The following is a 25,026-nucleotide window of genomic DNA, read 5'->3' as shown; positions in this document are numbered from 1 at the left end:
AGCATATTGGCGATTGTAGGTACGTACACTCGGATCGAACCACGTAAATCTTTATTGTCCTTTATCATTTCTCGTTAATTTCTCTAGTACTTTTCGTATTGACTTACTTGCGATAAATTAGGTCACCATTTCAGCTGACATACGGCTCATTCCCCTCGACCTTTCAATTATTTGCTTCTTTTCCAAATGTGTGGTAAGGATGGACCAAATTTACTCGACGTACATCTCCACCTGTGAACGGCTGCTTTCAGATAGATTGTTTCAATCCAACGTGTGTTCTCTTGCCATTGCAAGCTTTAGTCTTCATAATAGTTATTGCAGCTTGGCAATCACGATACCATACGATGCGATGTCGGTTTCATACCGGCCGGAACATCTAGGACGAAATCTCTCGACCATAGTCTCACTACTACAAAACTCGTGAGTTACGAAATCCGAGTCAAATGTAAGATCTTTGTAGCTATGGTCAGCACACGGCACTACGTTCTCACCCGACAGTGCTCTGTTTCTCATTTCTCAATGTCCACTCTGTCGTCTCACTTGACCCCATTTCGCTTACCACCCTAAACCTACCGAAGTCGTTCTTCCTCCTCGGATGAAGTTGTAGTGTTGTTGGACATTGACTATGACGACATCGGGCCAGATGTAACTCAAGCAAGCCGGCGACCAAATCCAAATCAAATTCACTCGAGAGTAAGCCAAGCCAATGCCATTTAGCATCCTCGTCGTCCCCGGAAAACACCCTCTTCGCCGGTTCATCAGAAGCTTCAACGCATGGGCTCGGTCCATAAGGAAAGCCGCCGTCTCTCACCCACATAAACCCCACAAAGCATTTGATCTCTACTCTCGGATGCACCGCTGCAACATCCCTTTTGATAGCTTCTCGATTCTTTATACGGTGAGGTCTTGCACTAACTTGCGCGACCCAACAGTCATTCGTCACCTCCATTGCCATGCCGTTAAGCTCGGCTTTGGTTCCCACGTTTACGTCGCCTCGTCTCTGGTGTATGCCTATGTCGTCGTGTCTTTTCGGGATGCTTGCGTGCTGTTCGACGAAATGCCTCAGAGAACCACGGTGAGTTGGAATACTATGATTACCGGGTTTGCAAAGGCGGGTGACGTGGAGAAGGCGCGTTCGGTTTTCACCGAAATGCCTAGGAGGGATGTCTCTTCGTGGTCTGGCATGATTGCGGCGTATGTGAATTACGGGAGTGTAGTTTGTGGATTAGTGCTGTTTCACGAAATGATGGTAAAGGAGAGACTGTTTCCCGACCAAGTGACGGTCTGTTCTGCTTTGACTGGGTGTGCTCGGATTGGTTCCTGTGCATTGTTGGCGGGGAAATCAATTCATGGTTTTGTGGTGAAGAATTCGTGGGAGATGAATGTTTCAATCGGGACTGTTTTGGTCGATATGTATGCCAAGTGTGGATTCTTCAAGCAGGCTGTCCGCATATTTGACATGATGAAGGAAAAGAATGTCATGACTTGGACGGTTTTGATTTGTGGGTCGGCGCAACATGGTTTCAGCGAGGAAGCACTTTCTTTGTTCGATATAATGCAAAAGAGGGGTGTGAAGCCAAACGAATTGACTTTCACTGGGGTTTTGAGCGCTTGTACCAATACAGGCTTAGTAGAGGAGGGACGCAGATACTTCAATTTGATTGAGGAATATGGCTTGGAGTTGAGAATACAACATTATGGATGCATGGTTGATTTACTCGGTAAGGCAGGCTTGCTAGAAGAGGCTTACGAGACAATTCGGACCATGAAATATGAACCCAATGTAATTGTTTGGACTGCCTACTTGTCAGCTTGCAAGACACATAATCAATTTGGGATGGCCGAACGAGTAATTGACCGGGTGTTGAGGATGGTGAAGCCAGAGAATGATGGAGGCATTTACACACTCATATGTGATGTCTATGTCTTGAGCGGGAAGTGGGATGAGGCACAAAGTATAAGAGAATTAATGACCAAAGAAAGTGTGAGAAAGGTCACTGGATCTAGTTCTGTCAAACGCTAAAAATTATAGCCAGTTGTTCCATGGCTTGTATCTCCCATGACTGAACGATGCACAATGAAACCCCAGGATTTGTAGAATGGGTTGCATTTTCTGCTAACACATCGTGGAGGTGGTTCTCAGGTAACAACCTTGGATCTAATTCATTTCATTCTTTGTGTAAGCGTGGTCTTCTCCTAGACATACAAGATTTTAGAAGACATTGTCATATTGTGTACAATGAAACCGCAGGACCAAGAGTCGAAGAGCAGCTGACAATGTACCGATCCCTGAATAGAGTGCATTATTGTCGCCTTTTGGATAAATTAAAGAGATTTACAGTCTAACTCTCACCATTGGTATTCAAGAATCAACATTGAAATCTACATGAGGGCTGAGAAGTTGATTGCTGGATCCAGGTGCCCCTATTTTCATAGTTGAATCTTAAGTTTTGCTGGCCACTAGTGCGATTGTGCTATCGAATGAATATAGCATGATTTGCTTGTCTTTTGTACTTTCTTCTTCTTTTTCTCATGGGCTGAGAATTCACTGACATGTTCAAATTGTACTTTGTATTGGGATAGTCAGAGGTCACCTTAATTCTTTGAATGAGGAAAAGGATATAGTTTTACTCTTGCCTGACGAGTAACGCCCAGATGCTTCTTTATCATAAAGCCAACTCATTTCTGTAGTGCACCGTACATTTGCAACATTGTTTTTTAAAAATTTTCCAGGAGTCGATTGCAAGTTGAACTATGCTTCCACTTTTCCTCCATTTTTCTGTGGTTAGAAATTTGTTTCTTCTTATGACATTTTCTTCAATTTTACTGCTTCCTCTGCACGTCTTATTAGTCAAGGTGGGAAGGATTATGGAATTTCCATTAGGAAGAGCAGTTCCGTTTCCTTGGACAGACCTTTGCTCAAGGAATGACTGCAAGACAGCTTCCTTCTCCTCTGGAAGAGTAAGCTTGATCGATTTTTTCACTACAGCTCTTCTGATCACGTAACATTACGATTACTACGCATAAAGTAAACAGTACAGAAACACAAGATCGAATAATAGTCGAATCAGGTTCAATAACGACCCAAGATAACTTAAAGTCATGGTTGGCATGCTTCCGAGAGGACGAGTCAGAGAGTTGCTGCACCAAATTGTTTCTGTGAGCGTGAAGTCTTGATGTATTACGATCCATCGTCTTCTGCAGAATCGTGGTGTGGATGAAGAGTAGGATCATATTGGACTAACAATATAAAGTAATATAGAGATTAGCCGGTATGAGCAGTTATGCCGGATTGATGTTTGAGCTACCGGTTGCTGCAGAGTTCACATTGATAGCGCATGAATTCTTACCGCTAATATCTACTGCAAGTCAAGAATTGGGCTATGAAGCTCTCCTTCCATGAAAGGCAACAGCGAAGAAAGCTCCTGTGCACCATCTCCCGGCATCCGAAGCATCGACTACGCAGATAGCATTCAACTTGACAAGGAGGTGAAGAATGATTCTGATCCATGTGAACTGGCTTCGGTGTAAACTCCTCTGTGAGTGGCAAACCTGAGAATATACAACGCAGATTCATTGATTCGTCAAAGACTCTGGTTTTCTGCTTAACTAGCGCTACAAAATGCTATGCGGATTGAGAATTAGAGCAGCTGATGTGCATAAAGGGTTGTCTCAACAGGAAGATTGATCCGCTGAACAATCAAAGTAATTTGGCCGAACAAGGGCCGCAAGGGTGCTGACCGAGTTCAAGTTCCATGAGGAAATTAGATGAAGGAACGGATTTAAGCATCATTTTGGGGATCAATCTACTCAGAGACCAACTCTCACGAAAGCTTGCCATTTTATGAAGTACATAGTATGAAAATCACTGGTTCCAATTTTATGGAATCGGAAACTGAACCGGTTCGGACCAGTTCGGGCGGTTCTTAATTCGGTCAATCCATCTTGCTTAGCCTTGACTGACGCCATGTCAAGTAACTACCGCCCATCATGGTTCTGTCATTGATCAACAATTTATATTATCAACAAGGAGCCCCTGACGAACATTAGACTAGTAATGTAGGGAAAAGTATCCAATTAATCTTAAATCTATTGTACCGATGCCAATTTCATTCTAAACTTTTCAATTTTGTCAATTTAGTCTTAAACCTTTGCGTGGAATGTCAATGTAGTCATTTCGATCAATTTCAGCCTGAAATTAATGATGTGATGGTCCAATCATCGTCAATCGTTCCACATGGCGTAGTGCCACGTCGCCGATACCTGGCTATGATAGGAAAGATTACATTGGAATTTCGCTAAAAATTTTATGATTTAACCGACAAAATTAGAAAATTTATGGATGAATTGACATTCATACAAATGGCTTAGGACTAATTAAACAATATTTTCACTAATCAAGCACATTAGGATGGTTTATAGTAGATATGTCAAAATGGGTCATAGACTCTTTTCTTGACCCATATTTGATGGGCTTGGTTCTTATATGAGTTAGTTAATTCAAGAAATGAGTCATAGATAGATTTAAGATGGTAAAACCTAAAATAATATGGGTGTTAAATGGGCTCACAACTTACTTAGATCTAATTTACCTTTATGACTTTTGAGCCCGAGTTTTCCTATTTTTAGTTAAATATGTAGTATTTTAGCAATATAAGCTAATTCGGGTATGTGTTGGCACAGGTATGAGTCACTAGATTTGTATTCTATTGAAATAGGTCAAAACGAGTTAAATATGTCAACTTGGGTCGGACCATTGACCGATCTAGTGCTTAAGCACATTTTTTTTTAAGGACATTGAGTTGGTGCTCCCGCTTACTGAACATATGTTCTAGTCTAAAGATTGAAGTGTTAATTTGTGTGATATTCCATTCATAGTAGGTACCGCTTAAATTCACATTTAAAAGGTGAAAAAAGAAATGAAAAAAGGGAAAAAAAAAAAGCCACGTGGAACCCCAAATGGGCCCCCATTGGGTAGATCTTGGCCTCATGGGGGTGGGTGCACTTTTTGGGGGATAACGTGTTGAGCCGTTCAACCAGAAAAGAGGCGCTGACGTGTCCATGGCCACCCAATAAATTGCCACCAACAAAGCTGGTCAACGGCACGTCAGCATTCAAACCTTTTCTATGCTGTGCTGGTCATGTGAATGTTCTAATTCCTCCAGCGTAAAAGAGTCAACGACCCAATCTCACCGCTTCAGCTACTTGATAGGACCTCGCATGTGAAATCTCCAAATGTTGCTGCCCCCCTCCAACTAAATCCAGATATTCTATAGATTTCCTATGTCGAAACACCGGTGAAAAATCGACAATTTCTGACACGATAATAAAGCGGCGAGTGAAACAAAAAGGGAAAGAAGAAGAAAAAGAAGGTACTTTGTAACTGATACCGCTCGATGTTTCTCGATATATATTGTTTTTCTTTTTTCTGGATGATAACTGAATGATGGTTATGGTGATCGAAATCCGGTCTCATTTACCAATGAAATCACACAGTAAAGAACCACCCGCATGACCACAACGATAAAGCGTGATTCCTAGCTAGTGCCTTAGAAATTTATGCTATCAAGATTACTATAATTAGATCGACCCAAAGTAATCAACAAAATGTGCATAGTATAGAAGCCTAAGCCTTACTCCACAAAATGCAATCATTAACTAATAGATTTTCTAATTGAGTTTTGTCTTTTCTTAAGCTACAACTTGTTGTGATGTGTTTCACATTCCCCATCAACAGAAAAGCACATGAGTCCCGTCTCCTAAGCGGGCGGGGATCTAGGAGAGCCGCCCTGAGGGGGTTGTAGGACGTTGTGCCTCTATGGATGCCAGATGGTTTTTGTAAATTAGGCCCGTGTTTTAAGGATAAACCACGATAAATTGATTTTTGGCTAGCCTAGCACCAACTCTTCGATATATTTCTTGCCGAAAGTATCCTAATCCCATTGATAACGAACTCATGTCTTAATTTCTATTTCTCATTTTTACGCTTTATTTCGTTGGAGTTGTACATCGAATTTTACCGCAACTAAGATTGTCTTAAATGTCTTTTATGTACAATTATTTTTCTGGGAGCTAACCATAACCAATCAGGACTGAGACCAATCAAGCTGCTCTCTCACTCCCAACTTTTTTTTTTCCGAAGTTAATTCCGCATTCGATACATTTAATTGCGGCTGGTGAAGGTTGCTGAGCATCATCATCGTCCATCCATAACGTGCGTGCATAAACAGGCAACCACAACAAGTTGTTAAGGATTAATGAGACATAAATAGTCGCAGGTTTTAGCTTTGTGAAAGACCAGGAGAGATTGCAATGCTTAGCCACTTAGCCAGTATTGTTCACAATTGTGCTTAGCAGTATCTACTACATTGCTTGTGGTCTGCGAAAAAAAGATAATTTTTCTTAGATTTGGACATCGATTTGTCACTACAGATCAGGTGAAAGCTTAGCAGTTTCGAGTTGTGGCTTGATCTGTTAGGGCGTGCATGGTAACACTTCTCTCCGAGAAATCAACTTCTGATCAGAAGTTGATTTCTCTACTTCTCCTCAAAAGTAGATTTTGATTTTTCTACTTATGCTCCAAATTAACTTCTGATTAGAAAAATTCGTTTGGTAACGATTGAAAAATTCTACTTTTGAAACATTATTAACAAAATCTTCGGCGGCGATGGTTGGCGGCGGTAGTGGTCACGGCGGCGGTAGTGGTCACAGCGGCTATGGTCGATAGCAGCCGGCGGTGGTCGGCGGCCACAGTGGCTATGTTCGGCGGCCGGCGGTTTTGAGTTGTGGTTTGATCTCTTAGACTCCGCTTAAAATGAATGATTTAAAAAGTATCTTCCTAAAAGTAATCGTGTGAAATAATTAGCTAATAAAAAAAATATTTCCATCATCAATAACAGTTTATGTCTGCATACTTTCATGGGGCAGCGAAATTCTTTTTATACATTCAGTTTTGTAAACGGAATAAACGGTCATTTTTTTTGCGAAACAAACAGAACTCTAATAGAAAATTAAGTTGATTTCTCAGCTTCATGTCTATAACTCAGGAGACAGCCAAAATCCAAGCACTCAGATAGATGCAAAAAAAAAAAAAAAGGAAAAGGAAAAATGATGGGCCCATCTCTCCAACCATACCATAACGACCAGCCTTTTAGCTTTTACATTTGTACATTTTTACCTATTTGTTGGTCATTAAAACTATCTTTAAGTGACTTCTACCTCCGTGTTGTATAAATAGCCCCTCCTTCCACGGCAATTTCTCAAACTCTTAATCCTCCTCCTCCTGTCTTTCTTTTGTGTATAGTAGAAAATGAGAACTAATGGTACTATTCGAAGCTTGCCATTGTTCTCTCTCTTGTTCATTATGCATAGTGTATTCTTTCGGAGCGCAACCGGCGAATACGGCGACTGGGAAAGCGCCCACGCGACGTTCTACGGCGGCAGCGATGCAGCGGGCACAATGGGTAAGTCGAAATGCAGAGAAAACTTTCATAGACAGTCGAACTGGCTAGACATGCCCTTCCATTCTGGCTTACCACCATTCTCGCTTATATAGGGAAGTATTTGTCCGTGGCATCACTTATGGCATAAGAAAATCCATAGAAGACGTGTGGTTTTGTGTTTTGCAGGAGGAGCATGTGGGTACGGCAACTTGTACAGCGAGGGCTACGGGACCGAGACGGCCGCTCTGAGCACCGCACTGTTCAACAGTGGCCTGAGCTGCGGGTCGTGCTACGAGCTCCGATGCAGCGACGACCCACAATGGTGCATTCCCCGCACGATTACGGTGACCGCCACCAACTTCTGCCCCCCTAACTACGCACAGGCTAGTGACAACGGAGGGTGGTGCAACCCTCCTCGCATGCACTTCGACTTGGCTGAGCCCGCGTTCCTGCAGATTGCCCAGTACCGAGCCGGGATTGTCCCCGTGAGCTTCAGAAGGTAAAAAATTAAACAAATTCAAACTAACGACTGGGCTTGAGCCGCACTTTCCAATGCGATAACCGTCGTTCGGTTGCATTGTGCCGTGCCATCATGACAGGGTCCCATGTGTGAAGAAGGGAGGCATAAGGTTCACGATCAATGGCCATTCATACTTCAACTTGGTGCTGGTCACAAATGTGGCTGGTGCAGGGGATGTCCAAGCAGTGTCCATCAAGGGTTCAAGGACTGGGTGGATGCCAATGTCAAGGAACTGGGGCCAGAATTGGCAGAGCAATTCACACCTTGACGGACAGAGCCTCTCCTTCAGGATCACTGCGAGTGATGGTCAGACACTCACAACCAATAACGTCGTCCCGGAAGGTTGGCAGTTTGGACAGACTTTCGAAGGCGACCAATTTTAGGTGAATGAAAATGATCTATCCGAGAAGGCGGGGAAAATCGAAAATCAAAGGAAAAAAGAGAACGCCTATAACATATTAACATGTATACCGGGTTAATATATGATAAGAGGCTGATAAATTTGCACTCCTAGAACCTACCTCAAAAGGAAAAGGAAAGAAGATGTAGTCATTGAAAGTATGATCGCTTGTGTGTTCCTATTCTATGGACTTCAAAAACTGAAGTGCTTAGAATAAGCGCAACTTGGTTAAGTTGCCTTGATTAGGTATATGCAGAAATACGAAATATGTAATTTGGGTCGGTGTTTGTTTCACTGAAGACGGACTTTCACAAAAAAGATACAGAACAGGGAACGAAATTCTCTCCCAGAGTGCAGATGTTTGATTTGGTTTCATGTGTCAATACATGTTTTGCCATTCTCAGAATTGAACATGGGATGTGAACCTGTTCCACACTAATAATCTCTACCGTCTACAAGAAAGCAACTCAAAATGAGGATCATATTTTTGCTGTCGTGAACGGAAACACAATAGGCACTGAAATCTGAACATTAACAGTTCTCTGCGACATCTACAGCCTTCGGTTAGGAGTAAGAAATTCACTAACCGAGTAACGTGGATACCAACTTGATGCCCCATCAGTCGACCAAAAATTTCGGTGTCACATAATGTCTGGTTGAACTTGCTAAACGAGTTACAGGTCACCTCTCTCTCTAACCCTGCAAAGCAAACAAGACACCATGGTCGGGAAGACTTTGAGGAATCCCACCATTAGCTAGTTGAGAGGGTGAATCAGAGAGGTCCAAGATAAGCTCTTTGGGTAGCGTGATCTGTGTAATATCTAACCTCGTGAATCAGCTGGTACCACCTTCCAAGTTTGCTTCCTTACTTCAAGCATCTTTTCAAAACCATTCCAGACTTGTTTCTTTTGCCTTTTCCCCTTCCATGATACTTCTCATGACCAGTTAACTTGGCCATCCCCGAAAGCTCATAGCACCAAGCAAAACTGATCATCTAAGAGGGTACACAACAAAAGAAGAGTCTTTAGGCGGAATAGGATGGATGGACGACATAGCACGGGCGGTTGAAGTGGTGAAAAAACTGTGGTGACACTAAATGAGAGTCACTTCAGATACATGTATCTACAACTCGGGAATCTCCACTTGTCAAGGGTATATCAGCCCCGTTCCAGAATAGGAAAACACAATTCCCCATCAAAATTGGAAGAACAATACAATGCTCAAGACCACCCATTGAACTTTGAACTGCAATGTTTCCCCACACGTGAACGCTACAGCATTTCTACTACAATTGCCGATCCCACCTAACTAAAGTCAGCACTGGAAACGATACAGAGGCACATTCACAAGTTTCAATAATTTAATAACGAGTACTTCATCCTCAAAACAATCTTTCCCTTCTCCACACCCAGCTTTCCACCAGTAACTATCCAATGACCCGGGGGGTCTTGTGGTCCCTTGCTCATTTCTGACACATCGACAAACTTTGCCAACTTGTTGCCACCAGAAGGGTTTTCACTTGAACCTGAATTGGAGTCACCAGAGCTGGCGCTGCTGCCATTGTTACAAGCTTTCCTCGACATGTCATGCGGTGAATGGTCCCATAGTGATCTTCGAATTGTGCAACCAGGTAGCCGAGAATACAAGAGCTTCATGTATAGAACATTTCTTGCCCCAAAATCCCACACTCCAAGTTGAGCTCCGGTGACAATGTAGATACCAGAAAGATCACCTATGAAGCTCTCTGGATTTTCAATTGGTGCTGTACTAACATGTGAAAAGTTCTTCCATTTGACTGGCTCAAACCATCGACTATCTTGTTCCTCTGGCCCCTGCCACTTGGGAGCACCAATTGCGACATGAGCATCCCAGTATGGCTGAAGGATCTTTGGAAGAGATGCAAAGTGTTGAAGCTGTATACATAGCCTATTCTGCTTGCTTCCTTCCAGACGTAACCGCAGGCCTGTGACAGGCTTCCTTCCGACTGATACCTGCATGTTTGTTGAGTGAATCTCAGCAGAACTTCATTTCCAAGCTTACTGTTAGTCCAAAAAATGAGAGCGCCACTCAACATTAGTCTAATTACTCACCATAAAAAATATCCTAAATTTCATCATCACATCAAGATCAAGCTTGATTGGCCCACCAAAACATGACAATACATTATTTAAAGCAAGCAAGGCAAGTGATGCACTGCATTGCTTCATTCAATATATATTAGGGGACAACTGACGATTTCACCATGATGCCATTTCATTACTTTTTCGAATTAATTATCGCTCTCCATATCATACAATAAAATTCCACAGCAACTTTTCTATCATGAAAAGGAGACTATATTCTGAGCACAGAGAGAGTTGTTCATACACTTGCTTGATATCATGAGACAATATTAGTCATCATCATGAATCATGCCGTGCCTAGAACCAATGTAATTGCATGAGTATTGACCGTTTAGAAACCCATGAGGGTTTACTGATTGATAGTTACACAATTTACTAGTAGTCGTTGACTCAATCAGCCCTTAGATGGTACAGTCTGTCAAAGATTTATCAAATACGGACAAGAGAGAAGGTTCAACAGCTTGATCATTTTGTTCGTGACTACCAAGTGCAAAATACTGCAATCAAGAGTATCATGACTCAAGTGCATGCATCCATGCATGACTCTGTCTGAATGGTGATTTATTGCTCCATATGGGCGCTATGGATTTTTGATTGTATGCAGATATAGGAAAAATTGCATCGCTGCCGATACCTGCTCTTGGCTGATGAAAAGTTTCTGCCCCATTATACTAAATTGCAGAGATGGACAAACAGGTTCTTTTCTTTGTGGGCCCAGAATCTTGTCCTGGACAGGAGCCCATATCCGTGGAATCTGGAATTCTAGAAAGTACCTCAGCTCTTCAATCTGTGGCTTGTCTGCAGAAGTGAAAAGAGAGTTCATGTGTGCTCAAAGAAGAAACTAGTGAACAAGAAAGAAGAATTTTGAGTCATCTCCAAAGCAATCAATCTCCTCACATTCAAGATAGAGATTAATAGCTTGAGTCAAATGCTCCTTTCCAGTTATGCCATCAACGAGAGCTGTAATTGGAGAAAAGGTCATCTCAATGATATCAGGAGAAGACTGCACCGTATTTGCCCACCGAACATGATTTTGTTCTAAATCATCTCCACCCCTCCTCCGGAATATTACTGTAACATCCTTCAATAGTAATACAAGAAAAAACTCTCAGTCCAGGGCATGGCAAATAACAAAATAGTATCCGTGCAGTCACCCATATGGACTTGATATCATAATCTAAAACAATTATGACCAAAAAAAGGTCACCTCCTGCTCCAAGCGGTTGTCACACGTATAAACAAAGCCTCTGTAACTTTAATTTGCAGTTACTTGTTACTCATATACAAATTGGAGGGTTTAACATCAGTACAAGTTGGATGGCACACATCGGAGGATTTAACATAAGTACGAGTTGGATGGTTCAACATTGAGTGGCCCATAGATATTGCCTAATTCAACTGAAAAAAGGGAGGGCTAAGAGCTCTAATTTTCAAACATGCTAAAAGCCTTTTCTTCCTGGAATGCCAACTTCTGTAACCAAGAACCGTTAGTTGGTTGTCTAATATTATGACATTGGTAACACAGTATGTGAATCAATCACAAATTGTCGAAAGTATATATTAATTATTTTTCATGATAAAAAAGATTTCATTAAGAAGGTACCAACGGGGTACCGTCCCTGTACAAAACAGCTTCAGATAGAAGCCACCCATAGACAAGGTTATGCACAAAAGACTGTTTCTAACATTTCCAAATAACTAGAGGTATGAAGTTGAACTTTCCTGCTATACTGAAATTGAAGAGTGCACAACCAATTGTCCCCAAAAATTCTCTTGTGTCCTATGTAGAAAGTTAAACTTCAACACCGTTTCTCTGCTGTTTTTCTTCCACAATCAGCACCCCCAGCTCTCATTTCTTGCTAGTGCATACACACCGTAACTATGATTTGTATATTTACTTCTCAAGAGGTAACTATCACCCACATTACTTTCAGTCTATCACTCCAAAAAAAAAAAAAAAAAGGCATCTATCATCGAATTGACAAAAACTTTACATTCAGATTTTAAGACACAAATGCAAATTTCTTCATTTGATTAACAGGACAGAAAGTAAAACTAATCTAGGTTGTGCCCCAGTGCAACAAGGATGCTGGCTCAGGTCATCATGTAATAAGAGTAAAGCTTGATAAATCAGTAATCTGACATATAATGTCACACAGTTAGCGGCTCATGTATTACAACTCAGGCACCAACAAGAAAGGACTTCTCCTCACCGCAACATATCTCAAGTATTCACATCTCAAGTCCTCTTATGTAGATATAACAGATTCATTCTTCGTTTTATCGAATTCTTTGTAGTAGCACAAAGAATTGTAATCTAGATTCCACATACTATGCAGAAGTGATATGAAGTTTTGGCATGCTTAAATTCTGTTCCACCTGCAAGCTTATAGACTGCCTAACAAGAATCCAACTTGATACAGGTTTATTGGGATTATCTGCACTACTGCTGAATACAATAGGATCCTTGTTTTCTGGAATTACTGAGACCTTTAGTGGAAAACCTTCAAAAAGAAGGTTAATTAAATAAGAATGTCTGTCATAAAGCTCTAGCCTTGTTGGGATCCAGTGAAAGCTTAGGTGTATGGACTGCTTCCAGTCCTTCCTGGTTTATGGAAAATGCCAAACATAAGTCAATATCTCGCAGAGTTTAGATTATTTCCTATGCAAATATATGATATTGCAACAAAAATCTCCAAAGAGTCCTCCAAGAAGATCAATTTCAAAAGTCAAGCAAACTGGCACTCTGAATCCAAGAAAGAGCATAATTATGGGAGGCAGAAATTGGCTGCAAGCAAATTAGATTTAAACCTAGTCATCATGTCAACAGGAACTACAAATACTTGAGGTAACTTTCCTGCATGATCCTAGAGGTGACCCCTCATTTCATAATAGGCATTATTGATCTAGAAGCTAGAAACCGAAGAACAGAGAAAACATATCAATTTCTTCCACAACTGTTTTAATTCAAACTCTTATCTACCGTCCTTCTTAGGAAGGCATCATAGAAAATTTCTGCCGAATGGACAAAAATAGAGGGACTTTGTTTCAACAAATAAATCTCAGTACAAACTAAGCAGAATAAGACAAAAAGGAGGCAATTAGGTTCTGTGTCACATAAGCATTGCATCGGAAAGAATACAAAGGTCACTTACTTCTTTACCAGATAGAAATGCTGCTCCTGTAGGCTGAGGGTATACTCCCTGGCTATAGAATAAGTGAGGATCAGCACCCTGCTGAGTTTAAGATAAGTCAACAAAAAACAGTACTGTGAATGATCAAAATACACAGAACTACGATATAAGAAAATAAAGAAATAGTTGGCACTAGCCTTGTCCTTAATTTTCTTTTGACCTGAACTTGCATGACTCTCTGTGTCAGAGAATCGCTGGTTTCCAATTTCCTGGACATAATTTTTTATTTCCGTAGTTGTCAGAGGTGATGACTGATGTTGTTTCACATAAATCACATCTTTCCCACCAATTGTCACAGAAGTAATCACATGTGTCCCAAAGTTCTCAATGAAGCTGCCAAAATATTAAAAATGATCAACACTAATGACATCATAATAACAGTTAGAAAATGCAAATGTTACCTTGCTAAGGAGGGTGGATCCCATGAAGAGGGAACTGCGTGCTTCACATTTTCTTGCAACACTAAAGGAGATTTGCTAATTTCCACCTTAGCAAGTGGTATATAGAACCCATCTGTGGAGAGGGTCTTTGTAGCCGCTGCATCAATATGCTTTGAGCCAGTAAAGCTAAATGCAGCATTGAAGCTTCCTAAAGGAAGGCTTCCAGATAGATTTACCTTTCTATTGAAGTGTTCCACCATCTGCATCCACTCATCCAAACACATGATACAACAATTGAATGAGCACAAATTGGAAGAATATATCACAATGTATCTTAACATATAATTTGAACAAATTCCTATCATATAGTTCACACCTTGCAAGCAAACTAAATTTGAAGATTCTCTCTCTCGCTGTTCTTTCATTAAGATTTTTGGCAATCCATTAATATAATAAAAAATCCAATTTGTCTATGATTGGATGGGGCTCTAGCTACAGATGATGTGCTTCTCCAAAGTATTCCTCTATCAAATATATATATATATATATATATATATATATATATATATATATATTTTTAACTTTTTTATGTTCTCCCATGTGAAATAATCATTTCTATCTTTCTAAAGGTTCGAGTTTCATTGACTCATTGTTTGATCTTATCAGTTTCAGACCAATCTAAAGAGATTTTAAGCACCTCATACTGCCAGCTCAACACATGGACACCAACATATCACAAAAGCTGCCAGATTGCCAAAACTGAAAGAAGCAAACAAAAATAGTAACATAAAAGCAGATTTAGATTCGGCAAATGGATTTTAGCATATCCAACACTCTATTTCAAGAGATACTGTAGCCTGAGGAATACCAAGGCAGTCTTCCTTATTTTCAAATATTTCTCAATCATATGCCTAACAAGGTGGCTGTTAAATATGTGCTGAAGCCACTCTAATCAATTAATAAAAATGGGCCAGCATTGTTTAATGGTAGCTCATTATCTAGCAAAGTACACCCCTGTACGAAAAATATAAGATGGAAATTAAATTGCACGAATGTCAGTAGAGGCACTGAATACTGAGTAAAGGTTCAATTCAAATTGATTTTCTTGCAAATTAGAAGAACTTAGAAGTATCAATTAACACAGTAATACTAGTGGCAGATACATCTCTCGCTCCACCATCACAAGCACATTGCTGTAACAGTTTCTTTCCTTAAACTTTCTAGTTCTCAATTCACAATCCCCAAGTGGACACACCCTACGAAAACTACTCCACCATGACAAGCATTAAAAGGTCCCCCAAGATTTGATAGCTGGAGAAGAAAATTAATCACTAACGTGAAGACAAGCCCTTTACTAACGAAAGAAAACGCTAAAAAATCTAACCACGCACAAGCTGAGAAACACTGAACAATGATCACTCCATACCTCATCGTAGGTGTAAATCCCAGATTGCTGGCGACCGGCAGACACCTGAGAAACACTGACGTCCCTGGAAACATTGGGCACGACCAGATCATCGTACAACCAGAGATCTCTGGCGTGCTCCTCATCGACCTGCACCACTCTGGAACCCGCGACGCCCTTGCAATACAGCAATCTCGCGTCGAAATTCGCGTCGAAGCCCCGGCCCAGCGCCTGCACAGCGTTCGCCGCCGTGTGCAAAGCAGCCGGATTATCGCCCATCGCTCATCACCACCTCTCAATCAACCCCCGCAAAATGCTCTCCGATTCCGCCCCTAATTGAGAACCCCCCGGGGAGGTTAATCCCGAAACCCTAGGAGATCCTCCTCGACCCCCTTCCTCCACAGCATCGAGAGGCTCGATTCGGAAGTGCGTGCTGTATCGAGCGTCGAAGAGCCTAAGCTAGACGGAGCAAGTTTGACCGGTCTAGTGGGAGTTCTCGAAGCGGATTTGCATCGGGGGAGCGACGATACGTCGTTCAATGTAAAGCCGTGAGGCGAGCTCCTCTAGATCTCGAATGGCAGTCCATCGGAGAGTAATCTAATCATCCAGCTCCCTGTATGGAACTATGAATCCGCCTGCGATCTCTCTCTCTCTCTCTCTCTCTCTCTAGAATGCGGGAGCTTTCTCTCTCATTTCTTTGTAGTTTCTACTGTGTATACCGTCCGCACAGGCATTGACTTGTCAGTCTTTCAAAATTTTCTCGAGATTTCTTTCCTTTCCTCCACTTCTCCTTTCTTTTTCCGGGAAAATTGCTGGGGTCAGCGCCTCTCACCCTTTCACGCGGATCGGAGCCGTTGAATTTCTCGAGCGGCCCAGATGAAACTGCTCGTGATGTCGGAATGTTCAAAATTCCGACCTTAGTCAATGTTTTTGGGGATAGCTTTTACTCGGCCTTTGGTGGAAGCGATTATACGTTCGACGTGTCAATATCATCGGCCCCCATTTGCACATTTAATGGGAATGCCATAAATTTCTCGCAGAATTATAAATACATGATGTGAATTTTCATTGGAATTGAGATCTTCTAAGTTCAATTCAGGATAATTTTTACGTGGTGGATCCATATCTTCTCGAATGATTTGCAAATTAGGGATGATCGAGTTATTTGGAGGATACCCTAAATTCTATCGGATTGGCCTCACATTTTGAAGGAAATCATAGTCGCACCAACAAAAAAAAAAAAAACTCTCATTCGCTCCCTCCTCCCTCCTCTTTTTGGCTAGTGCTCCAGTATGGCCAGAGTTTCTGTCTCCGTATGCCGTGGCAATGTTTGTTAGTTCCGCTACCATCCTTCGTGAGGACCGCTTAGTGCCCGACTTGCTCTCCTTGCCCGGCCTGCAAACCACTTTTAGCAACGGCAGAGCAATCGGAGCGGCATTGCCAAGAGATTAGGACAACTTCAATTACCACTAACTTCCTCCGTCGAATGTCAAAATTTTCAATTTATTAGAAATTTGCATTTAGTTTTCCATCTTAGTGATTATTAGTTTTTTTGTATATATATTTAGTAGATTTGGAAGGTGAAAAAGTAAGTTGAAACCTTATACACAGTGAGTTTATGTGCATTAATAATGTTTTGATTAAGCTAATTTGAACTAACGACCACAATCTTGATTCTTTGAACTTTCACGACCTTTGACCAACCTAGGCTGCATATGCAGGGGGAAAAGATGACTCATGGACCAGTTTTTGCACCCTTTTGGCGTTTTCTTTACCTCGTGTGATGTTCTCAGACCTTTTACCATTCTTTTCCACACTGTAAATAAACCGATAAAAAGGCCAAACATTGGTAACTAAGTTACAAAAAAAAAAAAAAAAATTACAGATTTTTCCTCTTCCCCATGCTACTTTTTTTTTTTTTTTTGGGTCGGAAATGCGCAGCTACCATTCACTTAAAAAAGTTTAGTGAGTACAAATCAAGAGCTTTTGAGCAAATCAAATCCGCAAGGGCCGGGGGAGGGTACAAGACCCAATTACAAGGTAGGTTATTAGTACGCTAGGCTTTAGCTACTTTGTTACTTCAATTGTCTTTGTGACACTAATAGTGGTCCGTGGCATTTCCTTCCTAATTTGTAATGTTGCACGGTAGAACAAGTCTCGAGTTTGAACCGATGAAGGAAGCTTGATCTAAGTAGATTTCGTAGTTTGAGCGGGTTTTCTGAAATGGGCTTCTTATTCTGCATACAACTATCCATAGGACATGGAATTTTACTCGGTTATTACACGCTAGAGCTAACAAGAGTAGTGTTAGGATTATCTTTCCGAATGAGTTATGTGAGAGATTGTGAGATAATACTTGTATATTGACACTTTGGACCAAATCATGTAAATATATGGTCTTCAATTTCAAGATTCGTTAACTTCCATGTTATTGAAGAACATTTCGTTTCGCAAAATTTATGGTGCATTTATTCAATAGTACAACTCGTAGCCCTGTTAAAAAGAAGCACAACTTTAGACAACTTCCATGAAGACGGATCGATTCTAGATAAAAATCTAACAATTTTGAAGATTCATTTGCAAAGATAGTAGCATTTGAAACTTGACCCATTCTCTTTCTCAAAGTTTCCTACATGCTTATAACCCGTTTGTCGGATTTTTTGAATCTTGTCTCATTTTTTTTTTTCTTTGAGTTGGGCTTTTGCTAACAAAATCTGCGACTTGACTTGTCTCTCGTTGGCTATGGACAACTTCAATGAGATTGGGCCAAGCCAGCCCGTTCCTTGCGTCCCTCTACGATAGCCCGAACCATGATCAGGTTGTAGACTGATACGCCATCAGTTACCAAGCTAATGTGCAGATCCCGGTACTTCCACAGATCGTGTTTGTCTTGCAAGTGCCCCAGCCAATGACATGCAGCGCACAGCTCTTGATCGGGTCGCGCCAAGGTCTTAGCACCTAGTTGACTCGGGTCGTAGCATTCTTCCGATATAAATCAAGCAAGTTTTACGTGAAGAAAATTTGGCTCAACATGTTCTATTCGATACGGATAGGAAAAGGGGCGTTTTAAAAAAAAAAATTAGAGAAATCAAAATCAAGTCATTATGATACAGGTCAACTCCTTCTTGCGCCAAAGATCTTACCATTTTCGAAGAAACTAGAGTTATATCTCCTTTCCATTTCCATTCAAGAGTTCTTATGTGTTTTCGTGTGCGTTTGAGACTCCGAAAAATGGACAAATTCCTTTTCTTCTCTTGCGAACAGATACAATATTCGTCGCTACAAAAACAATAACGGTAACCTCCCGTTAACAACTTCATTTATGAATTTCATAACAATAGAGATACACCCATTTCTAAAATGCCCTCGTTTCTGGAAACCCGGTACTGGTCAAAGCCTTCTTAAATTGCTACATCGACTCCGCGGGTTTCCGCGAAATGTCACCTTCCATACCTCCCTTCCACTTGACGAGATACTTAAAAGGCTAGCGACCTATTAGTAAGGATTTGCTCCACATCCTTGTCATACTCGTCATGTTGCGAATCGATGGATGTTCGATGGTCGTCCTTGCAACTCCAAATGCTGCCGTCGAAATGGCATGTTCCGTGGTTAAATCATAACATCTCTCGCTTAAAAGTGACTTTGAAGGTCATGTGTATCACTTACGATGAAGGCAAAATAGGCTATTGCGAGAAGATTACTAGAACAAAATAATTTTTCACATCGGTTCTATTGGGTGAAAGAGGTAACTTTTTCACATTTTTCTTACTAGAAAGTAATTTACCTATTGATAACTACTAGGTCTTCATGTGATAAAGTAGCCTCAAATTAGAAAAAAGTGATTTCGAACCTATCAATGGTTATTTAGTTTGCAACAATGGTATTTTTGTGGGAATAGTTTGTTATCATGAAAGGAGGTGATTGTTGGATATAAAAAGAAGTGATTGTTCGACATAAAAAAAAAAAATAATAAGTGACGGTTTTTCAAGAAAAGAAGAGATGCGATGGTAGAGATAAGGTACCTATTTCCAAGAAAAGTGTTGATTAGTTATCAATAAACTGGATTAAATAACCTATTGTTCATCATAACTATCTACAACAACAGCACCTTTTCTTTTTCAGAACATTTTCCCTGCTTCTCTTTTCACACACAACTTTGACAACATGTCTAAGGTGAAATTCCAAAGAGAGAAGTTCAATAAGTGTTGAGCTCGTTTCTTTGTGGCTTTAATGTATATCTTAGAGGTGTATTTATTCTACACCCGACGTCAACAATAGTGAGGGCAAAAAAATACCTTAAGGACAGTGATCATTATCACGCATTAAAGCATCAAAGATGTGGACTATTGCTCTATCTTCATCAGCAATTAAACTTTTCCAAACACTTTTCGCATAACAAAATAAGTCCAACCCCGTGTTTTTTAGGGCATGATTCCCTTAAAAAAACCTCAAGTTTTTTATTTTGTCTCATGAAAAATCATAAATTTTCACTTCAAACCCCAATATGTCCTAGATTAATTTTCTGTCCAGTTGTTGCCATTTTTGTCCCACGTGTCATCTTCGTTGGTCTTCTTTTTCCACGTCAGCTTGGGTTGACCTTTTCTTCTTTCATTCTTTCCTCTTCCTTCCACTCCCATGCCGTGGACAACCAGGCCACCATCGTGAACACAGAGGAAGCCCAGGCGCCGCCACACGGCGTTCGCCGCCGCAGCATTTGGATATGCGAGTGCTAATGAAGCATTATCTTTCATTCTTCCTCTTCCCTTTAAGGGGCTGGTTAAGTGATTGCGTTGGTTTTGACTAACTTTGGATATGCGAGTGCTAATGCAACATTATCTATTCGTTGATTCAGTTTATGAAGATAAGCAACATGGCTTTTCCGGGGAGAATTACTCAAAAAAATCCTAAACCTATTTCAATTGCGCCAATTCCGTCGTAATTTCTTTTTTTGCAAGTTGAGTCACAAACTTTTTGCATTTGTTCCAAATCAGTCCATCCGGCTAATGTTTGGCCAAAAATCGCTGACACGGGCGCCGGTTGTAGAACGTGATTTGCCCTGGTGTGGATAATTTGTTATAGTATTTTGATATTTTTTCTTTTTCCTTTGTTTTCTCTTTCTTTTTTTGTTCTTCCCTTGCTTCTTCCCCGCTGGATCTCGACAACCGGTCAGAGGTGAGAACCTTGTCGATCTCCGGTGAAGCTCAACCCAACAGGCCACCGGTGAGGTCGTCCTCACCCAGCAATGGTGCCCGTTGAGCTCGCCATGGTTGGGCAAAGCGAACCTCCCCAGTGGGCGGCAAGGCTCTCGCCCGCTAGTGGTCGATAGGGACAAGCTTCACACGAGGCCTACGAGGTCCACCTCGCCGGTCCTCGCCTCTAGCCGGTTGCCGTGGTCCAATGACCAAATGGCGGAAGAAGGAAGTGAAGATAAAAAAGCAAATAGAGGAAAAATAAAAAAATTAAAATTTAAAATTATTCACATCGGTATAGACCGCGGTACGTATTATGGCTGGCATCCATGTCAGTAATATTTGGCTAAAATTTGCTGGATTGACTAAATTAGCACAATTGTAAAATGTTTAGAATTCAATTGGGTAAAAAAAAAAGTTTAGTACTAAATTAGTGCAATTGCAATAAGTTTAAGATTTTTTTTATAATATTTCCTATAATGATTCCTAATACAAATTATATTTCCAAATCGTGGAATCGGATTCGCTTTCAATTGTTTGAGTGATGACAAATTTCAGATTTTTAAAAGAATTTTCAAAGCTTTTCATCGATCCACTGGCTTGGTCAAACTGTGGCTTTCAGATGGTGATGGGGCAAAAAATTGTTTGGCTTCCCTTCTTCTGCGGGCTTTGTTATAAACTCTTTAATTAGTGAATAGACACGAACCCTTTCCGGCTTGCAGATTATTTCTGTTCAGTTGCTACTTTTGACAGACGATATTCATGAGATTTCGCCAGATTTGGAACTGGCGTTTCAGTTTCTGAGGGTCTTGGTGAAGTTTTAGCTCCATCCTTTGGCCTTGAAAATCAGAAAAAAAAAAATATTAAAATTGTTCACGTTAGTGCCGGCATGTCGGGGAGGACGGCCGGCGTCCCTATCAATAATTTCCGGTTAAAATTGACAGGATGGATTAAATTGACACAAATACAAAACGTTTAGGCCTTAATTAACAAAAAAAAAATCTAGAATTAAATTGACAGAATTATAATAAATTTCGGACTTTTTTGATAATTTTCCCCATCATTATCAACAGACTTGTAGCAACTCAAAGACCAAGCAAGATGAGAAGACTCACAAATCGACATGAATAACTTGTAGTTCAATAATACCGACACTCGAATTGAACATTTTCTACCAAGTTGCTTGACATGTCGATTTCAACGAAAACTTGGAAAAGTAAGTCAAGCATGCATATCTTAACAGCAAAACACGCGCAAAACCCTTTGAAAAAAGATTAGAAATAATGTTTTGGGCTCCGTTTATTTGGAATAAAGTATGACATTTCTGGGAAAGATTTTTCAAAAAGTCATTTTTTAGAAAAACGACAGTAATTTTTAGTGTTTGGCTAAAACTATGAACTAGAAAATATTTTCCCCAATTTGGTATAAAAAAATCATTGATTTTGCTGAGGAAAATTATCAAAAAATTTGAATTTTTAATTTTTTTAATTTTTTTAATTTGCTTTTCTTTTCATTCTTCCTCGGCTGATCGCTGTCAATGATGACGATAGGAGACCGGCCATAGGCGAGCTAGAGCCTCGCCGGCTATGGGTGAGGTTCCACCTTATTGGATTTGGCGAGGTCGAGCTCGGCTGAGGCCGGCGAGCTCATCCCTCGCATGTGGTCGTTTGCTGGCGACAACCGAAAAAGAAGCAAAAAAGAAAAGAAAGAAAAGAATAACAATAGCAAAAATATTTATTTATTAAAATTAAAAAATTACAAATTTGAACTTTGTTAAATATGTTTTATAAGATTGAACATTTAACTAATGAACCGAGGCCGAGCATTGAGGACACGTGCATGGCCTTTGAGTAGAGCCATTCCACGGCAACTTGACCTATGCACCAACTTGCTGACTTTGAATTTGAGCCAAAATTGAATCGCATTTTTCTCATGAAATGAGTTGAATTGGTATTAGTCTGGAATAGCAAAAGAATTCTATTCAATCGAATAAATATCTTGTGTTAGAATTGAGGACATGCTCGCACACATTGAGTTTTATCCTATACATGTATCATAAATTTTTACTGAATGTGACATCGGATCTATAAGTTTTCAAATATCATCAATTTTCGATAGAGAAGCATTCCTCTTGAGATAGGCAATGCACGATTCCTAACCCTTCTCAATTTGAGTCATATTCTGTTAACTGGAAGAATACCACAAGATCTAGGAAAACCGAGAGTCCTAGAAACTTTTAACATCGCCCACAACGACCTCTCTAGCACCACCCCACATAGTTTTGCTGACTTATTGGCGTTATTAACTTCTCATCCTTATGGATATGATAAGGGGTATGATTGGTAGGACAAATTTACCTGATTTTCTGTGGGGTGAAGCTTTGAAAACAATCCTTTACGTTTTAAACCAAGTTCCTACCAAAGGTGTTCCATTGATTGCTTTTGAGTTATGGACTAGACATAAACCTAGCTTGAATTATCTAAAGGTTTAGGGTTATCATGCAAAAGTTGAGTTATATAGTCCAACATTAAGTCGATTGGACTTTAGAATCATTCGGTGCTACTTCGCGTCTTATCTAGATCATTCGAAGGGTTATCAACTTTATAATCTCAATGGAGGCACATGAATTATGGAATAACATACAACGAAGTTTCTGAAATTTAATGCGACCGAAGAAGGTAGCTGCTTATAGACTATTGAAGATAACGATACGGTGGGGACTACCATGTCATTTTCTATGCAAATATGATTATAGAGCTTCCATGCCATAAACAGAGCCTATTATGGTTAAAGATCATGTTATTGAGATAGTCCCTAGTAAAATTTCTCAAGCCTCTCAAATCTAGGATGAAGTTGAAGTAGCTCCAATTATGAGATCCATCGGACAGAGATGATCAACTATACCACTAGACTATATAGTCTATTTGGGAGAGCATGACTGTGATATTGGTTGCATGATTGATCTAGTAACTTACGGAAATGTTGTTTCTTGTTCTCGGCTAGATATATGGTTGGGTGTGATGAAAGACAAAATGCAGTAAATGAAACATAATGGTGTTTGAGTACTTGTTGAATTGCTTGAGGATCACAAGCACATTGGCGGTAAATGGGCGTATGTGACTAAAAGGGATTCCGAAAGAAAGATTGTGAAGTTTAAAGACAGACTGGTAACCAAGGATTTCACTCAAAAAGAAGGAGTAGATTATGGAGCAACTTTTTCCCCAATTTATTCTAAAGATTCTTTCAAAGTGATCATGGCATTAGTAGCTCATTTTGATATAGAGTTATACCGGATCGATGCTAATACTGCATTTCTAAATAGAGACCTTCATGTGGAGATCTATGGGGTACAATCCAAAGGTTTTGCAGTAGATGATTTATGTAAGCTTTTATGTAGACTGAAAAAGTCTATTTATGGCATTAGGCAAGCTTCTAAATAATGGTACGTGAAGTTTGATAGTGTACTCACTTCATTCAGTTTTGTCGAGAACAAAGTGGATTGGTGTATATACCACAATGTCAGTAGGAGGAAATTTATTTTTTATTTTTATACTTGTAAGATTTGATGGGACCACGACCAACTGCTCTAAAAGCTTAAGCTGATAGAAGAAGGCATAGTTTAATATTTATATATTCCAACACTCCCGGCGTAGTTTAATATTTATATATTCCAACACTCCCTCTCACGCTTAGTCTGGTCTTTTTGCCTAGTACTAAGCGTGGAAATATTCATTTGGGGAGGCAAATAGGGGCCTGGAAAGATTTGAACTCGGGACCACCCGCTCTGATACCATGTAAGATTTGATGGGACCACGCCCAACCGCTCTAAAAGCTTAAGGCGATAGAAGAAGGCATGGTTTTTTTTGGTAAGGAAAAAAAAAAAAAGCAGATGTTGTCTAAGCTCTTTGACATGAAGGACCTTTGTGATGTGTCTTTTGTTTTTGGCATTGAGATCCATAAGTATCGTTCTCGCCATTGATTAGGTTTGTTTCAAAGAACATAACTTGATCATATTTTAGAAAGATTTAGTATGCAACATTGCAAGCCAGGAGTTGCTCCTGTCATTAAGGGCAATAAACTGAATCTATCACGGTGTCATCATTCAAAAATCGAGAAAACCCAAATGAAGGACAAACCCTATGCTAATGCACTCGGAAGTATCGTGTATGCTCAAGTTTGCACTAGATCGGACTTTACTTTTACAATAGGACTTTTAGGAAGATATCGATCAAATCCAGGACACCATCACTAGGTTGTTGTCGGGAAAATTTTAGGTACTTAAAGGACAAAAGACTATATGTTGATTTACATGCATGTATAGGACCCGCGGCTAGTAGGGTATTTTGATTCAGACTTTGCTGGTTGTCAAAATG

At 40.3% G+C, this 25,026-nt stretch overlaps 3 protein-coding genes across 3 annotated transcripts; 2 read left to right on the top strand and 1 right to left on the bottom strand.

Annotated features, from left to right (window-relative positions):
* Positions 1 to 322: 322 nt before the first annotated feature.
* LOC115749238 (pentatricopeptide repeat-containing protein At5g66520-like) lies at positions 323 to 3,117 on the top strand. The gene has a single exon (XM_030685973.2). The coding sequence runs from the start codon at positions 707 to 709 to the stop codon at positions 2,021 to 2,023; it is 1,317 nt and encodes a 438-aa protein (XP_030541833.1). The 5' UTR covers positions 323 to 706; the 3' UTR covers positions 2,024 to 3,117.
* Positions 3,118 to 7,260: 4,143 nt separating this feature from the next.
* On the top strand, positions 7,261 to 8,709 carry LOC115749239 (expansin-A4-like). Its single transcript, XM_030685974.2, has 3 exons — positions 7,261 to 7,463; positions 7,629 to 7,941; positions 8,042 to 8,709. Exons 1-3 carry the CDS (start codon positions 7,310 to 7,312, stop codon positions 8,343 to 8,345), a joined length of 771 nt encoding a protein of 256 aa, XP_030541834.1. The 5' UTR covers positions 7,261 to 7,309; the 3' UTR covers positions 8,346 to 8,709.
* A 776-nt stretch (positions 8,710 to 9,485) lies between these two features.
* Positions 9,486 to 16,294, bottom strand: LOC115749237 (MACPF domain-containing protein CAD1-like). The gene is made up of 7 exons (XM_030685972.2): positions 15,486 to 16,294; positions 14,081 to 14,319; positions 13,817 to 14,012; positions 13,641 to 13,718; positions 11,383 to 11,566; positions 11,120 to 11,283; positions 9,486 to 10,353 (listed from the first exon to the last, which is right to left on the bottom strand). The coding sequence occupies exons 1-7, from the start codon at positions 15,741 to 15,743 to the stop codon at positions 9,715 to 9,717; spliced, it is 1,758 nt and encodes a 585-aa protein (XP_030541832.1). The 5' UTR covers positions 15,744 to 16,294; the 3' UTR covers positions 9,486 to 9,714.
* Between the last annotated feature and the right edge of the window lie 8,732 nt (positions 16,295 to 25,026).

This window comes from Rhodamnia argentea, chromosome 10 (genome assembly GCF_020921035.1).
Source record: "Rhodamnia argentea isolate NSW1041297 chromosome 10, ASM2092103v1, whole genome shotgun sequence".
In the NCBI taxonomy this organism is placed as follows: domain Eukaryota; kingdom Viridiplantae; phylum Streptophyta; class Magnoliopsida; order Myrtales; family Myrtaceae; genus Rhodamnia; species Rhodamnia argentea.
This window is presented reverse-complemented; position numbering and strand designations above follow the sequence as displayed.

Coding starts and splice junctions, on each gene's coding strand:
- LOC115749237 (XM_030685972.2), bottom strand. CDS start 15,743: ATGGGCGATAATCCGGCTGCTTTGCACACGGCGGCGAACGCTGTGCAG. Junction 14,013..14,080: donor GATCCACCCTCCTTAGCAAG/GTAACATTTGCA, acceptor ATATTTTGGCAG/CTTCATTGAGAACTTTGGGA. Junction 13,719..13,816: donor AAAAGAAAATTAAGGACAAG/GCTAGTGCCAAC, acceptor TAAACTCAGCAG/GGTGCTGATCCTCACTTATT.
- LOC115749239 (XM_030685974.2), top strand. CDS start 7,310: ATGAGAACTAATGGTACTATTCGAAGCTTGCCATTGTTCTCTCTCTTG. Junction 7,464..7,628: donor CGATGCAGCGGGCACAATGG/GTAAGTCGAAAT, acceptor TGTGTTTTGCAG/GAGGAGCATGTGGGTACGGC. Junction 7,942..8,041: donor GTCCCCGTGAGCTTCAGAAG/GTAAAAAATTAA, acceptor CCATCATGACAG/GGTCCCATGTGTGAAGAAGG.
- LOC115749238 (XM_030685973.2), top strand. CDS start 707: ATGCCATTTAGCATCCTCGTCGTCCCCGGAAAACACCCTCTTCGCCGG.